General features: G+C 37.7%; 2 protein-coding genes across 5 annotated transcripts in view; one reads left to right on the top strand and one right to left on the bottom strand.

The window, feature by feature from the left end:
* NF1 (neurofibromin 1) overlaps positions 1 to 16,268 on the bottom strand; it is a 261,641-nt gene that overhangs the window by 69,582 nt on the left and 175,791 nt on the right. The window lies entirely within an intron of this gene.
* Positions 5,618 to 7,969, top strand: OMG (oligodendrocyte myelin glycoprotein). The gene is made up of 2 exons (XM_060082135.1): positions 5,618 to 5,735; positions 6,585 to 7,969. Exons 1-2 carry the CDS (start codon positions 5,733 to 5,735, stop codon positions 7,914 to 7,916), a joined length of 1,335 nt encoding a protein of 444 aa, XP_059938118.1. The 5' UTR covers positions 5,618 to 5,732; the 3' UTR covers positions 7,917 to 7,969.

The raw sequence follows: 16,268 nt of genomic DNA, 5'->3' as shown, positions 1-16,268 counted from the left end.
GTTCTTTCCATACTTTTGCTCTTCTTTTTCATCACTTTCTTTCCTGACCTCTTGAAGGAGAAGTATTGGGAAATACCAACCCTCATAGACAAATCAAAGAGCTGATGACCTGGTCATAGTTGTGTCTGATTTCTTCAAACACTACAGAGGCAGCTTTTCTCCTTCTGTTCTTTGTACAACAGAAGAACAGACTCCTGTCAGCAGCTGCTTTTTGTTTTTTAAGAAATTCTCTGCCAGGGGGAAAGTAATTCCTATTTACTGAATGCAATTTTTCCCCACTGAGGTCAGTGGAAGCTGAGCAGCCAAACAGTGGCAATCCTTGCCTAATCAGCAGAAAGAAATGCAAGCTAAAGAAACACAGGAGAAAAGAAAATGCTGGAACAAAGAAAAACCTACAGAAAAGACTAAAGAAGCAGGATTCAGAAGAGAAAGTTTATTTCCTGACTATGGCAAAAGGACAAGGCACAGGGGAATAAAAGGTAGACTGAACTACATACTACACACCAGTGGTGCTCTTACCAGATCCCATTAACCAGATTCAGAACAACCCTCAATACCATCTAGTTCAGCTCCTTTTATTTGTTAAATGCTGAGAAAACAGGCCCAGAGAGAGTAAGTGACTTGCTTAGAAGTGGTAGTGAAAGCTGAGTTTGTTCCCTGACTCCTGGTTCAGCATTCTTTTCACTAACATAGGACCAAAGAGCACCTACCTCACACATTGCAACATACATTTATCACACATGTATTCCATTTGGTGTTGGTGGTGGGCAACACAATGAATTAGATGAGAGTGACTCTAATTGTTGTTATTACCTAGTTCTGAACAAAAAGTAAAGTAGCAAAATATATGGGCACCTATAAGTAAAACACTGCGATATTAGTACATGATTAGATAGATCAATGGTACAGAATGGAAAGTCCAGAAACAGACTCAAATCTCAAATCAGTATTGGGACAACTGGATAGGTAATTGGAAGAAGATGAAACTGGATCCATACTTCATACTACATTAGAATAAACACCAAATAAATCAGAGATATAAATATAAAACATGAAATTATATAAAATTATATAAAAAAATAGAAGAAATATGAGTGAATTCCTTTATAATCTGAAAGTGAGACAAACCTTCCTAGTTAAGACTCAAAATCCAGAAGCATTAATTAAAAAAAAAAAGGAAGTCCAATTACATAAAACTTTTAAATGTAAAACAAACACCATTAGAAAAGAAAAAACATACCTTTGACAAAAGACAAAGGACAAACCGGGGAAAAAATGTGCAACTTAAGTTAAGACAAAGGGCTCATATCCCTGAAGTTTAAAAAACCTAAATACAGATTCGGGGGGGGATACCCACAACACACTAGAAAAAACATGCAAAACATATAAAAGACAGTCACAGAAGAAAAATTTAAATGATCTTTAAAAACATATATAAAGTATACAACTTTTCTTATAATAAGAAAGATGTATTTAAAATTAAACTGAGATACTATTACCCATCAGATGGAAATAAATCCAAAAGTTCAGCAACAAAGTCTATGGTGAGGCTCTACAGAACTAGACACCCTGATATACTGCTGGTGGAACTGCGAAATGGTATAGTCAATATTTGGTAATATCCAGAAAAATTCCAAATGCACTTACCGTTTTACTCAGCAATCCTACTTACAGAAATTTTTTTCAAAGACTCATTGGACAAAATATAAAATTACTTAGGTGCAAGGGTATTCACTGTGGCATTATCTGTAACAACAAAAGTCTGGAAACAATCCAGATGCTCATCAACAGGGCACTGGTTAATAAACCATGGTACACTCCCAAATGGAGTACTATGCATCATGAAATAAATGTGAAAGATCCCTATATGCTGACATGGAGTGATCCTCAAGATATATTATTAAGTAAAAAAGAAGATGTGTAGCAGTCTACTTAGTATGCAACCTTTTATATGAGGAGGGGCGGGGATAAGAACATATGATACATACATACAGATTTTTGCTCTTTTTCAAAAAGAAATACTGTTAAGATACAACCAAAAGCTAATAAAAATAGTCACCAATAAGAGGAGGAAGGGGATAGGGCGGAGGGGATTGAGAAGCAAGATTTCCCTGAATATACCTTGTTATACAGTTTTGACTAAAGCAGTCCCTAAAAACTGATAAGTAACTGAAATAAATGAAGCTAAATTTATGTAAAGTTGGTGATATAAAAAATATAGAGAAAATTATTTCAAGGTGCATTAGGACACAGAATTGATTATACATCCTTAATGAAATGTATTCTAAGAACAAATAAGGCTGCCAAGAGTCTTAAACTTTACTCAGTAGTCTGTAATCTAAGTATCTGTAGCAATACTGGTATTATTTTGAAACTATTGTAGGATGACACAAATAAGCAATTATGTTAATGCTGTTAGAAACCATTTATAGGAAATATGGGGGATAGAGGAACAAATTAAATCTTCACAAGGAAGAAAACAGATAAATCCAGATGAGGGACATTCTAGGGAACAAGTGACTGAGTTTTGGCAACAAGCCCGTGACACGGGGGAAAAAGGGTGGTGAGGTAGGAGAAAGGATTGATTCACTTGAATTTTGACCTGATAATTTCTATCTTGTCAGTTCTCCCATGCTTTTAAAATACTTTATTCAGTACTCTTAGCTGTTTTCAGCAGTAAATTCAGTCTGAATAGCCAACTATATTACCAAAAATAGAGAATATAATACTTTTACTCTCAAATAAGCACAACAAATGTTATCAACTTAAGTAACAAAGATAAACTGATTGGGTTTCCAAACTGTTGATTTAACATGGGATAGTTGTGCCCTGGCAGGTAATTTGTTATACCTTTCACAATGTTGGGATAATGCATCCTAGAACGGTGTGCTTCACAAAAGAATATGCAAGTTAGTTTACTGCTTAGCCTAGAATATTTGACTTATCTAAAATGTAATGTGTCTGAATAACATCTAACATAAGTTGTAACAAACACTTAAGCCTACAAAAAATTATTCTTTTTTTGGAGTAATGTAATATACTATTATTTTATTTCATGAAAACTTCTAAAATCATAAGGACGATTCAAGTACGATTACGATTACGATTCAAGTACACTAAAATATACTCCCCCCTTTTTCTCCCATCCAAGTACTAACCAGGCCTGACCCCACTTAGCTTCTGAGATTAGACGAGTATCTGGCACATTCAGGGCGGTATGGCTGTAGGCAATACTTCCACCCTCTTTTTCTTTTTGAGAATTTTACAATAGTCTTTGAATAACAGAAGCAATTTGGTATGTCCCCAAACTTGATATAAGAAACGTTGCCACTACTATTATATTGGAATTTTCTATTATATGCTGCAAAATCTGATCTCGATACAGCCTAAACCCAAATTCATATGATCCATAGAGAAATAACATGTTCTTTCTTTCAAACAAAAACACCAATAAGTATAATGGAACTGGAGAACTCTACTTCCACATGGATGTAATGAGACTTCCTAAAATTAAAAGGAGAGATTTAAGTGTTTGGTAAACTGACCCTCAGTCACATCCCTTGAAGTTTAACATACACAGAAGCTGAAATAGAAGAAACCTAAATGTCAAAACAATCATTCCTTATTTCCACAACAATATTGCTGAATATTGTATTTTTAACACATTATTTTTAAGCACAAGATTGACTACTGGTTTCTGAAATCCATAGAAAGAATCTTATTAAGAGCCCAAGGCTGAACCCTCAAAGTAAAGTGGGAATAAAGTACCTAATCGATAGTAAATTTCTAACACTTCAGATTTTTTAAATGTAGGTACTTTTCGAGAAACATTCATCTCATACAAAAGATGACTCCTAGAGTATAGTTTCTTTTCTAAGAAAATAAACTTCAATTTTTAATACAGTAAATTCTATTTAGAGTAAAATTTGGGGTAAAACAATGGCAAATGTAATTTAGAGAAAAACAAAGAATTAAGTAAATAGGCATAAAGAGATTTTCCTTACATGTAACATGCTAATAATTGCTGGTTTTTAAATGGTAACAATTTGGTAAAGAAAATGTCATGACTTTGTTTTCTTTTCTAAGGTAAACTGGCTATTCTAGAAATTAGATTCAAGTTTTAACAGATTATTTACACAATCAATCCACTAAAGAGTGGAGCAGAAGCTGTCATAAATCTGGTCTTATTTTCTAAAGCCCCTAATGAAAGTTTTCCCTTTTACCTTATTTCATGTAATTTAAAAACAATGTAAATTGTTTTCTCAGTAAGATAAAATGTGAAACATTCTGAAGAAATCAACTAAAATTTATGTTATTATTATTATTATTTTTTTTGCGGTACGCGGGCCTCTCACTGTTGTGGCCTCTCCCATTGCGGAGCACAGGCTCCAGACACGCAGGCTCAGCGGCCGTGGCTCACGGGCCCAGCCGCTCCGCGGCATGTGGGATCTTCCCAGACCGGGGCACGAACCCATGTCCCCTGCATTGGTAGGCGGACTCTCAACCACTGAGCCACCAGGGAAGCCCCTATGCTATTATTTTTAAAACATAAAATCAAATAAATGGTCATTCATATAGTACCAAAGATGTCTCTGGAGACAACAATATTCATATCCACTGACCAAAGTAATTTCATGAAGAAAAAAATCCTTAACCCAAAAGACATCAAATAAAATACATTTACTTTACTACATGAACTGATAATTAAAAGAATTAGATGCTCATTAAAAAATGTAGCCTCGGGCTTCCCTGGTGGCGCAGTGGTTGAGAGTCCGCCTGCCGATGCAGGGGACACGGGTTCGTGCCCCGGTCCGGGAAGATCCCACATGCCACGGAGCGGCTGGGCCCGTGAGCCATGGCCGCTGAGCCTGCGCGTCCGGAGCCTGTGCTCCGCAACGGGAGAGGCCACAACAGTGAGAGGCCCGCGTACCGCAAAAAAAAAAAAAAAAAAAAAAAAAATGTAGCCTCATTTGTGCACAGCCTGGGTCAAACAATCCTTTGTATCAGAAAGATAAAAACAAAATCATCATATTTAAATACTTTTGTACTTCTCCAAAAGATGAACAGTTAGGTGGTTGATAAATTTGAAAACCTGATTGTATATAATCATCACCATATTTGGCGGGGTGGGGTACATAAAAAAATCAAACAGATTGTAATATGTTATTTTAAAAAGTGATAAGACAATTGTACCATTCTAGAAAAAATAAAAAGGCAGAGTTAAAAATAGTTAAACTAATATCTTAGAAAACCATCCACAAGGAAGGTCAAATTCATTTTCAACATTTTTCAATGTATAAAATGAATGAAGAGTAGGCGCATTAAAAAGAACCACAGATTCTTCACGAGGTGAATGTTAAAATGTGGAGCCTAAGCTCAAATACACAGAAATGAGTAAAGGCCAGGTCTAATGTGCACGAGGTTTTCCATCCTACAGCAAATCTGAGATATATGGGTACACTCAACACTAAATTAAAAAAAAATTTCTTTTGGTCCATTCAGTTGCGTGTGCACCTCTTGCAATAACTTTGAGTCAGCACCAATGACAGCTCTGCAGTCCTCCTATGTGGGGCTGATCAGGTGGTTGCAGAGCTTCAGCTCACAGCAACACAATGCAGCTGAGCCGGCAAGCACAGCCCACAGCCAGAAGCGGTTCCTACTTTCCAGAACAAGGCGACCTTTAAGCTTAAGTTTCCCGGAGAAAATGAGATGCTGATGTAGAAGACAACACTATGGTAAGCTGTTATTTAAATCAGTAAAAAATCGACTTTGGAATTTTTTTCTTTTTCCTTTTCTTAAGAGAAAGTCAATGTTAGGATCGAATATATATTCAATAACAAGTGCATGCACCAGAAATTTGCTGCAGTGTCAGTTGAGGGATTTCTTTCTAATATTCATTCACTTTGTAAATATACACATTGTTTTCCTTTAGAATCGGCACTGAAATATACAGAAAAGAAATCACTTTATAAAATGTGAGATTTAAAGGTATGGTGTTGGTCAGATTTTTCAAGTGCCTTAAAATGTTCTGCAAGGATATATTTATCCTGAAAAGACAAAGATGCATTTCAAAGTATTGTTTTAATATCTAAATAAAATCTCATCCTACATACACGTTGACTGTTTTATTACTGCAGAGATCTGAAAAAAACAAAATACCAAAAAAAAAACAACCAAAACAGACACGACAGCCATTTTTTCCCATCTGAGTAAGGAAGAATATTATCAAAAATAGTAATAGCTTAAGATTCCGACTCTTTATTTGCCGAGAATGCCATTTTATAATATCAACATTCTGGGAAGATAAATAAGAAAGACTATGGTAAAAGAAGGGAGAAAACAAATGAGAAAATGCAGAAGACAGTAGGGGGAGAGAGTCTCTCTCTATCACATAGCCCCAATTGAAGGATTAAGCATTTGGACTATAAATGAAGGGGAGCTTTGTTAGTTTAATCACTGGAACAGTCATAAAAGAACTCAACAACAACGAGGTTTATTGAAAATTTTGCCTAATGCTAACTGACCCATGCAGATGCCTAATTGTATTTGCATATTAAAAGAAGGGTGTATCTGTTTGTTTCCAGGCTTTGATGGAATATCAGATATTGAAAATGTCTCCCAGCCTGTTCATCCTTCTGTTTCTCACACCTGGTATTTTATGCATTTGCCCTCTCCAATGTATATGCACCGAGAGGCACAGGCATGTGGACTGTTCAGGCAGAAACTTGACTACATTACCATCTGGACTGCAAGAGAATATTATCCATTTAAATCTGTCTTATAACCACTTTACTGATCTGCATAACCAGTTAACCCAGTACACCAATCTGAGGACCCTGGACATTTCAAACAACAGGCTTGAAAGCTTGCCTGCTCAGTTACCTCGGTCCCTCTGGAACATGTCTGCTGCTAACAACAACATTAAACTGCTTGAAAAATCTGATACTGCTTATCAGTGGAACCTTAAATATCTGGATGTTTCTAAGAATATGCTGGAAAAGGTTGTCCTCATTAAAAATACACTAAGAAGTCTTGAGGTTCTCAACCTCAGTAGTAACAAACTCTGGACAGTTCCAACCAACATGCCCTCCAAACTACATATCGTGGACCTGTCTAACAATTCCTTGACACAAATCCTTCCAGGAACATTAATAAACCTGACAAATCTCACACATCTTTACCTGCACAACAATAAGTTCACATTCATTCCAGATCAAGCTTTTGACCAACTCTTTCAGTTGCAAGAGATAACCCTTTACAATAACAGGTGGTCATGTGACCATAAACAAAACATTACTTACTTACTTAAGTGGATGATGGAAACAAAAGCCCATGTTATAGGGACTCCCTGTTCTAGCCAAATATCACCTTTGAAGGAACATAACATATACCCCACACCTTCTGGATTTACCTCAAGCTTGTTCACTGTAAGTGGGATGCAGACAGTGGACACCATTAACTCTCTGAGTATGGTAACTCAATCCAAAGTGACCAAAATACCCAAACAATATCGAACAAAGGAAACAACGTTTGGTGCCACTCTAAGCAAAGACACCACCTTTACTAGCACTGACAAGGCTTTTGTGCCCTATCCAGAAGATACATCCACAGAAACGATCAATTCACATGAAGCAGCAGCTGCAACTCTAACTATTCACCTCCAAGATGGAATGGTTACAAACACAAGCCTCACTAGCTCAACAAAATCATCCCCAACACCCATGACCCTAAGTATTACTAGTGGCATGCCAAATAATTTCTCTGAAATGCCTCAACAAAGCACAACCCTTAACTTACGGAGGGAAGAGACAACCACAAATGTAAAGACTCGCTTACCTTCTTCTGTGGCAAGTGCCTGGAAAGTAAATGCTTCGTTTCTCTTAATGCTCAATGCTGTGGTCATGCTGGCTGGCTAAGGGTCTGCATTTTCTGAAATTAATGAAAGAACTCCTCCCTGATGTATAGTTGGGAAAATATGCCCCTATCTAACCAGTGACTCAAGCTATATTAAGTATTCAAGAAAGCCAGTCTTACATTTCTGACTCTGATGTAAATGAAGCAACTCGTCTTAAATAAAGAAGTGCACAATGTCTTGGTACTTGCTGCTATTTTACTGTCTTAATGAAGTAAAACTAATGAGTTTCTTTTTTTTTAAATGAAATGTTTTCTTTTTAAGGCTTCAATTTACTGCACAAAATATAAAGCATCTCAACTTTAATATGTATTTTATGTATGTTTACACTGTCAAACATCTGGGAAAAAATAAAAGGTCTATGCTCATAACTGTGTCATTTGGCTTTCTAGTCATACCAACTTAATCTACTTGGTAGAATCAAAATGACTTAACCTTTTTTTGTTCTAGGGTACCTTGGTAAAGTCTTTATGGCTAATGTAATATTGGAGGTATCCAACAGTTCTGTCACCACGTAGAGTAAAACTGTGGTTGCCTCCCCATGAATGGTTATGTCACATCATTATTTTGCACACAAGCCATGATTGTTTTAAATCTAAATGATGTCCTGCTTCTGAGGAACTCTTGGCTACTTTACAGATTATATAATGGACAAAAGCTCTTCAAAAAGCTAGAAGACACTAGGCTTTGCATTTTAATAAGTAAAGTTTAATGGCGTTGTTTTTTGTATTTAAGGAAAGTATTAAAAATGTAATAAAAATTTCAAGCTTAAAGGCATGTTAAAATATTTAAAAAATTAAAAGCCTTCTATGTGCAGGAGAGGGAAATTTATCTTTTGCACATCAGAAGTTAGAATCTGACTTACCTAAGTTAAAAATAAGATTAGTTTCAGGATAAAATCATGGGGGTCTAACAAACATGGGCAGTACTAAGGAAGGGAAGGAAAAGGAAAGGAGAAAGGGAAAGAAGGCTGGGATTCATTTGGTGCTACGACCAGGTGATGAACCCAATAAAAGAGACAATAGGAATACAGCTGGGCATGGGACAGATCTTGACACTCCAAACTGCACTGGGACTTCAACTAGAAGAAAACTGAGAATTTTCTACAAATATACAAGTAAGCCATCTTTTGAATCAGAGAAAAACATAAGTAATAGCCAAGAGTCAGAAAAAGAGGCCCAGAAACACAGCTAGATTAAAATGCAAGACAGCATAACTGAAATGGGTGAGCCACAAATGAGGAATTTAATTTGTGAGACATAAGGAAGAATCTATTTCAAGCATTCTTAGAGTTGGTAAAAGACTACAGATAGGAATTTTTGGGCTCCTTCCTAAGGAATTTTAAAACTAAGATTTCTTTCCACATTTGGAAGCATTTCTATTCAGAGACAGAGAAAAGTAACAACCTTCTAATGTGCTCTTTCTTTTTTCTTTCTTTTTAAGGGGCAGGCTTATGGAAAAATTACTTTTAAGCTTCAATGAAGCAGTTCCTCTCCTATACTGACTTAGTACAGTGACTCTTGAACATTTTTCTGCCCTGGCAAACCTAACTGGCTCACTATTGTCAGGAGGGAATCTCACCATGAAAAAAAGAAATGATATGAAATAGTCCCTAAATGATTTGAAAATGGGCAAGCTGTTTCTCCTCCTCCCTCCCAATCAACAATCTAGTATCTTCACCATCAATGGTAGAGGCTAACTGCTTAGATATTTCCTAATCTACCGCATACTTGCATCTTGTTTTAAAAAACCACACACAGAATTGCACAGAAAGTAGGTTTCTTAAAGGTAACTGTCTTTCACTCTGAGGGTGCCAAAAATTCAATGCTGTCTTAGAAATCCTATGAGGAAAAGTGACCAAAAAGTGAAATTATGTATTAATAGCATTAGCAGCACCTATAAATTATGCTAATCTTACTGATGTGTCTGCAAAGTGCAGAGAAAAAAAAGCAGTAAATTTACAAGTACAACATATGTCAACCACACAGACTCTTAAGTCCTCAGAAAGAAGTATTACCTAGCCTTATAGTAATTACATACTTCCTTCTAAGGAAATTGTGTTCTTACCATTACTGATGGATGAGGGAGCAGTATTTGCCACTCAAACAAGAACTACCGTATTACTGGGCTCCATAAACATTTCAAAATGCATTATCTTCAGTGTCTATCTCTCAAGCTCATAAGTTATATATCCATCCATCCATACCTAAGGTTTGATTTCATTTTACAAGTAACTTTTGTTTCTCCCCAGTCAAGAGAATTCAAATAAGAGCACAAACACAAAAGCAAATGCAATAAGGGATAAAATAGCGGTGAAGGGTATTGTGCTCTGGTGTCAAATGTTCTAGGCCTAAATCCTGTCTCTGCTGCTTCTCAACTGTACAACCCTGGGCAAGTTACCAATGCCCTAAGTCATATGGGCTGGCAGAACTTATTCACAGTGGGTATTTTTCCCTGAGGAATAAATGGCATAATTCATATACAGTCTTATCACAGTGTCTTGGCTCCCCACCTTCTACACACAGTAATTTTGCTGTCAGTATTATTATATGTGTGTGTCCAAACCCAGTGCTCTGAGAAATTCTCATATATGTAAACACCCAAGCGCCACACTCTAAGAGCAAGAAAATGAAATAGTGTATTTTTTGCTTCACTCCCTGATCCTTCACCCTCCAGGATTCAGGTTCAGATGTTAGTGAGATGGAGACCCAGAAGAAAGTCAGAGGAACATTCTCTTATCACAGCAGAATGAGAAAATGTCTTCTATGCCTAACTTAAAAGATGACAAATATATGCTATTCAATAATCTTCCATAACAACGTTCTGAAGCAACAGCAAATTCCTTTACACCAAAAATGTCACACGAAAGTCAGATTAAACCTTTATAAGATTATTCCTTATGAAATACATTGTAAGAACTAGATAAGGAATGATACCATGTACTGTAAATGTCATGCTTAAAAGTGAATCATTATATTTCTATTAAAATCAGAATCAAAACAACAATGCCCATTACCATCAATCTTTTTTTTTTTTTTTTTCCCCGTACGCGGGCCTCTCACTGCTGCGGCCTCTCCCGTTGCGGAGCACAGGCTCCGGACGCGCAGGCTCAGCGGCCATGGCTCACGGGCCCAGCCGCTCCGTGGCATGTGGGATCTTCCCGGACCGGGGCACGAACCCATGTCCCCTGCATCGGCAGGCGGACTCTCCACCACTGCGCCACGAGGGAAGCCCTATATCTGTTGTTTTTTATTTTGGAATAACGTTTAAAAGATTGATGGTAGGACCTCCCTGGTGGCGCAGTGGTGGAGAGTCCGCCTGCCGATGCAGGGGACACGGGTTCGTGCCCCGGTCCGGGAAGATCCCACATGCCACGGAGCGGCTGGGCCCGTGAGCCATGGCCGCTGAGCCTGCGCGTCCGGAGCCTGTGCTCCGCAACGGGAGAGGCCGCAGCAGTGAGAGGCCTGCGTACCACAAAAAACCAAAAAACTCCCCCAAAAAACAAAATACACAACAGATATAAATAAAATTATAGGAAAACCCCAAAATGGTTATTATTAACAGGTGAAATAATTATCTATCCAAAGGATTCCTCAGGAATGCCTTCAGAAGAACAACTTTAAATAAATAACAAAATAAATATGCAAACATTAATGGTTTTCTCACATGCTGGCAACAAATAATTAGAAAATTACAGGAAAAGAATACTATTCATGTCAGCAACAACAAACCAAAATATATAATGCCAAGAAATAACATTCACATGAAATGTGCAGGACCAAATGGGGAAAAGTTAAAAACCGTTAATGAGAAGTATAAACCAAGACTTGAGGGAGACGATAAACAAAGGTCTCCCCATTCATTTATTCTTTCACTCAGTAAGTATTTTTTCAGCATCTGGAATGTACAAAGGCACAAAGGCTAAGCACAGGAGACACACCTTGACTGATATTGTAAAGATGTGATTAATTCCAGATAATCTATGGATTAAGCCAACTCTGACAAACATTCCAATGAGATTCTTGTTAGAATAAAACACTTAAGTCTATCTGGAAAAATACACAGGCAAGACTAGAAAAAGGAAGAAACAGAAGAAGTATCTTAGCCTTTCTTCATCAGCTATAATAATTAAGACAGAATGGTAGTGGCATATAAATAAAAAGGAAGATAACTACAATATAGAAATGATAGCACAATTAGAGCACAGGACACTTATGAAGTTCTCTGTGCCTCCATTTCCTCACAGGGTAGTTGTGAGGAAAAAATGAGCTAATACACACATATATATGGAATCTAAAAAAAAAATGGTTCTGAAGAACTTAGGGGCAGGTCAGGAATAAAGACGCAGATGTAGGGAATGGACTTGAGGACATGGGGAGAGGGAAGGGTAAGCTGGGATGAAATGAAAGAGGGGCACTGACATATATACACTACCAAATGTGAAACAGGTAGCTAGTGGGAAGCAGCTGCATAGCACAGGGAGATCAGCTTGGTGCTTTGTGTCCACCTAGAGGGGTGGGATAGGGAGGGTGGGAGAGAGACGTAAGAGGGAGGGGATATGGGGATATACATATATGTGTAGCTGATTCACTTTGTTATAAAGCAGAAACTAACACACCATTGTAAAGCAATTATACTCCAATAGAGATGTTAAAAAAAATGAGTTAGTACGTGTAAAGTGCTTAGAACGGTACCTACCATGTAGTGCATTCTCAGACACTGTTAACTTTAGAAGGAAAAAAATAAAAAATCAAAGGGGAAGGGAAAGATTCAAAAAACAATGCTGAGAAAATTTGAAAACAGTCCAATTTAACACTTACTTCATGTGATACACCTACATAGTGAACTAAAAAAGATAATATAAAAAAGAAGTCTTAAAACCAGCAGAAGAATAAAAAAGAATATAAATCTCTGGGTGGAAGGCTATTTTTAATTATAAAAAGCAAAAAAAATCACAAAGAAATCATCAATAGGTTTGTCATACAAAATCCCAAACTTCTTATGCTGCAAACAATGAGCCTGATAAAAATACTCAAAGAGGGCTTCCCCGGTGGCGCAGTGGTTGAGAGTCCGCCTGCTGATGCAGGGGACACGGGTTCGTGCCCTGGTCCGGGAAGATCCCACATGCCACGGAGCGGCTGGGCCTGTGAGCCATGGCCGCTGAGCCTGCGTGTCCAGAGCCTGTGCTCCGCAGCGGGAGAGGCCACAGCAGTGAGAGGCCCGCGTACCACACACACACACAAAATACTCAAAGTGAAAAACGTAAAGGAGATTGTTAATCAAATGCTCATAAAATTGATTAGAAAAATAGATTTCCCAATGGGTAAGTGGGTAAAGGACACAAACAGAATGTTTGAAAGATAGGAAGCATGGGGATTGATAAGTATATAGGAATATGGCAAACCACATAATAACTGAGAAATAAAAATAAAATGTGATACCATGCTTATTACTAAAACAGCAAGCAATTTTTTAAAAAGTAAAAAAAAAAAAATCAATGCTGGGGAAGACATTAGGAAGTAGTCACATTCACATACTGGTACAACTCTTTGGGACAGCAATTGGCAACTGCGATGAGAAAACAGCTATTCTGAGTTGTTGCCTAAGCATTTTACAGTATGACAACCCTACACATACCCAGAGTCTGGACATTTAGATAAGGACTCAAATTAGGATTACCACCAGAAATTCCCACTTTGCTTTTCCTGGGGCACCTTTTAAAATAAGCACTTAGAGTCGAGCCTGTAAAAAGTTAAGTGACTGTCATCCTACCACCTTACAAGAGGTGCTTCCTACCCTGTACTGTATCTCTTGAACTGGGGCAGAGGACTGCTCTTCCCCCAGCTAACTGTGCACCCCCACCCCCACCCCACCCCCGGGACGTTTCTGGGATCTCTAAATGATAAATCTTGTGACTTTACTTCCTTTTTCTGAGTGTATTGAAACTGAGCCTTCAATCAAAATGACCCCAGGGGTTTTCACTTCCCTTGGAAATTGAGGGAGCTACTTGCCAACCCCAGAGTGGGTGGCTTGTGCCTCCTCATTCGGCAAGTCATAATCTGCATATCTTTAAATTAACATACCAATTACGGGGGAGGGCAACACAGCAATGATCAAAACCCTAAAATATTTTAACCTTTAACCTAGTAAATTCTAGGTAAATACCAGCATTCTTTCTAATAGCAAGAAAAACAGAATGCTAAGTATCTACCATTAGGAAACTGGTCAAGTAAATGATGACCCACTGGCCAGAATATTACGTGTCCAATACAAATATTTATGTAGAGGTTTTTTTTTAAGTTTGAAAAGTGGAAAATGCATATACTAGAAAGATAAGCAAAAACTATAGGATATATAAACATGTATGTTATAGAACTATGTATAAAAACAACAAAAAAGATAAATATACCAAAATGCTAATATGTATACCAAGTGTGTTTTATCACCTGCTTTGTCTTTGAAAAATGCAAGAGATCTTAGAAAAGAACTATTGAAACAGCTGTACAAGGGCTCTAGGTTGAGTAAGAAAATGAGACGATGCAAAAGGAACTGTGAACAGGGAGGGGTGGTTAAGAAACTAGAGGGTATCATGGAATAAGTTCAGAGACAGAGACGCACTATCAGATTTCTTGGAAGCACATACTTATTATATCAGCTTACGTTAGCTCTACATGGTTAACTGCTGCCAGGATTGTTCTCCAACAAATCTAACCAGACAAGCTCTTTTCTCTCCTAATAACAAAGCAAATGAACAACAACAACAACAAAAACCCCTCCAAAAGACTTTCAATAATTTTCCATGTCTCAGAATAAAATCTAAATTCTCAATATGGCTTCCTATATGATCGGGCCCTTGCCACCCTTTACAGTATCATCTTAAAATTTTCCAGCTCCCTCACACTGTATAGTTCAAACAAAACATCTTTCTGTCCCTGTAATTCACCATGCTCTCTCTTGCCGTCAGGCTCTCAGAGATTCTTCATGTCCTCACCACTACACTCCTTTCCCTTTTCCCCTGGCAAACCTTTATTCATCCTCTTTATTTCTGTGTAGATTATCATCTCCTGCTAGGAGGTTTTTTTTCGGGGCGGGGGGCGGGGAGAGGGGCCAGCTTGATCTGAATTTATTAAATAAAAGGATGAATTAATACAGATCAAAGATATGACTGGTGCGCTAACAATAACCTACTTAAGACAGACCAAGTCAAACCTCAAGTCTTTCTTATTCTAGAGCCTAAGTTTCTTCCAACAGGTCAAAGTCTTAGCTTCATAGTCCAGAGAACAGAGAGATGAAAGAAAAGTTATGAATGAAGGGGATTTGGCTAGGCTGCTACTTGTCATATAAGAAATTAGTTCTGGGCAGTGGGGAGATACCTTTGGAACAATTTCAGAGAAAGGTTAATTCTGATACCTGTGAACAATTTAGTACACGTAGATTGCTCAAGAGAAATCAAGGAAACAGAGAAAAAAAAAGCGCCACCTCAATGTGTTAATAATGTGTTAAGCAGATTAGTCTGCTCCACACTTTTAAAACTGTGATACGTTGGGGCTTCCCTGGTGGCGCAGTGGTTGAGAGTCCACCTGCCGATGCAGGGGACACGGGTTCGTGCGCCGGTCCGGGAAGATGCCACATGCCGCGGAGCAGCTGGGCCCGTGAGCCATGGCCGCTGAGCCTGCACATCCGGAGCCTGTGCAACGGGAGAGGCCACAACAGTGAGAGGCCCGTGTACCGCAAAAAAACAAAAAAACAAAAAAAAACCCTGTGATACAAGTGAGGTTCTTAAGAAGCTCATTTTTTTTTACAGAATGTCACTTCGGTTCAACGGCCCCAACTCTGTTAAACACGTTCAGGAACTGGTTGAGACATATGCCCAATACACCCATTTATCTTTTCAATAAACCATGGCCTGATATTCTGAATTTGTTGGAAGTTATTGGTGAAATCTAAGTACAGAAATTAAACATACACACACAAATACACAATAAAAGCAGCAAAACTGTAGTTTTTTCTGATCAAAACAATTCTAAGAGTATTTAAAGTACACTGTGATTTAATAGAAAGAGCGTGAGATAAGACTGTCACCAAAAGCCTGTGTTGTTATCTTGGGTAAACGATTAAATGTGTCCTCTGGTAAAAATCTTGTTAAGAACACGTGTTCCACATGGGTATTTTAAAGAATAGATAAAACATGTATATTAAAGCACTTTGTAGGTGCTACATAAATATTGTAAATATTACTCCTATGTCTTGTATAAGAGATTCTCGGTAATTAAAAAGATCAGAAATGGAGATAACTGAACCCATAGTGGTACATAATTCCCCATGTATCTGTCTTCTTTAGTTACACTTCAAATAA

The sequence above is a fragment of the Mesoplodon densirostris genome, chromosome 18 (genome assembly GCF_025265405.1).
Source record: "Mesoplodon densirostris isolate mMesDen1 chromosome 18, mMesDen1 primary haplotype, whole genome shotgun sequence".
Lineage (NCBI taxonomy): Eukaryota > Metazoa > Chordata > Mammalia > Artiodactyla > Ziphiidae > Mesoplodon > Mesoplodon densirostris.
The sequence above is the reverse complement of the archived record's forward strand: the minus strand, read 5'-3'. Positions and strand labels throughout refer to the sequence as shown.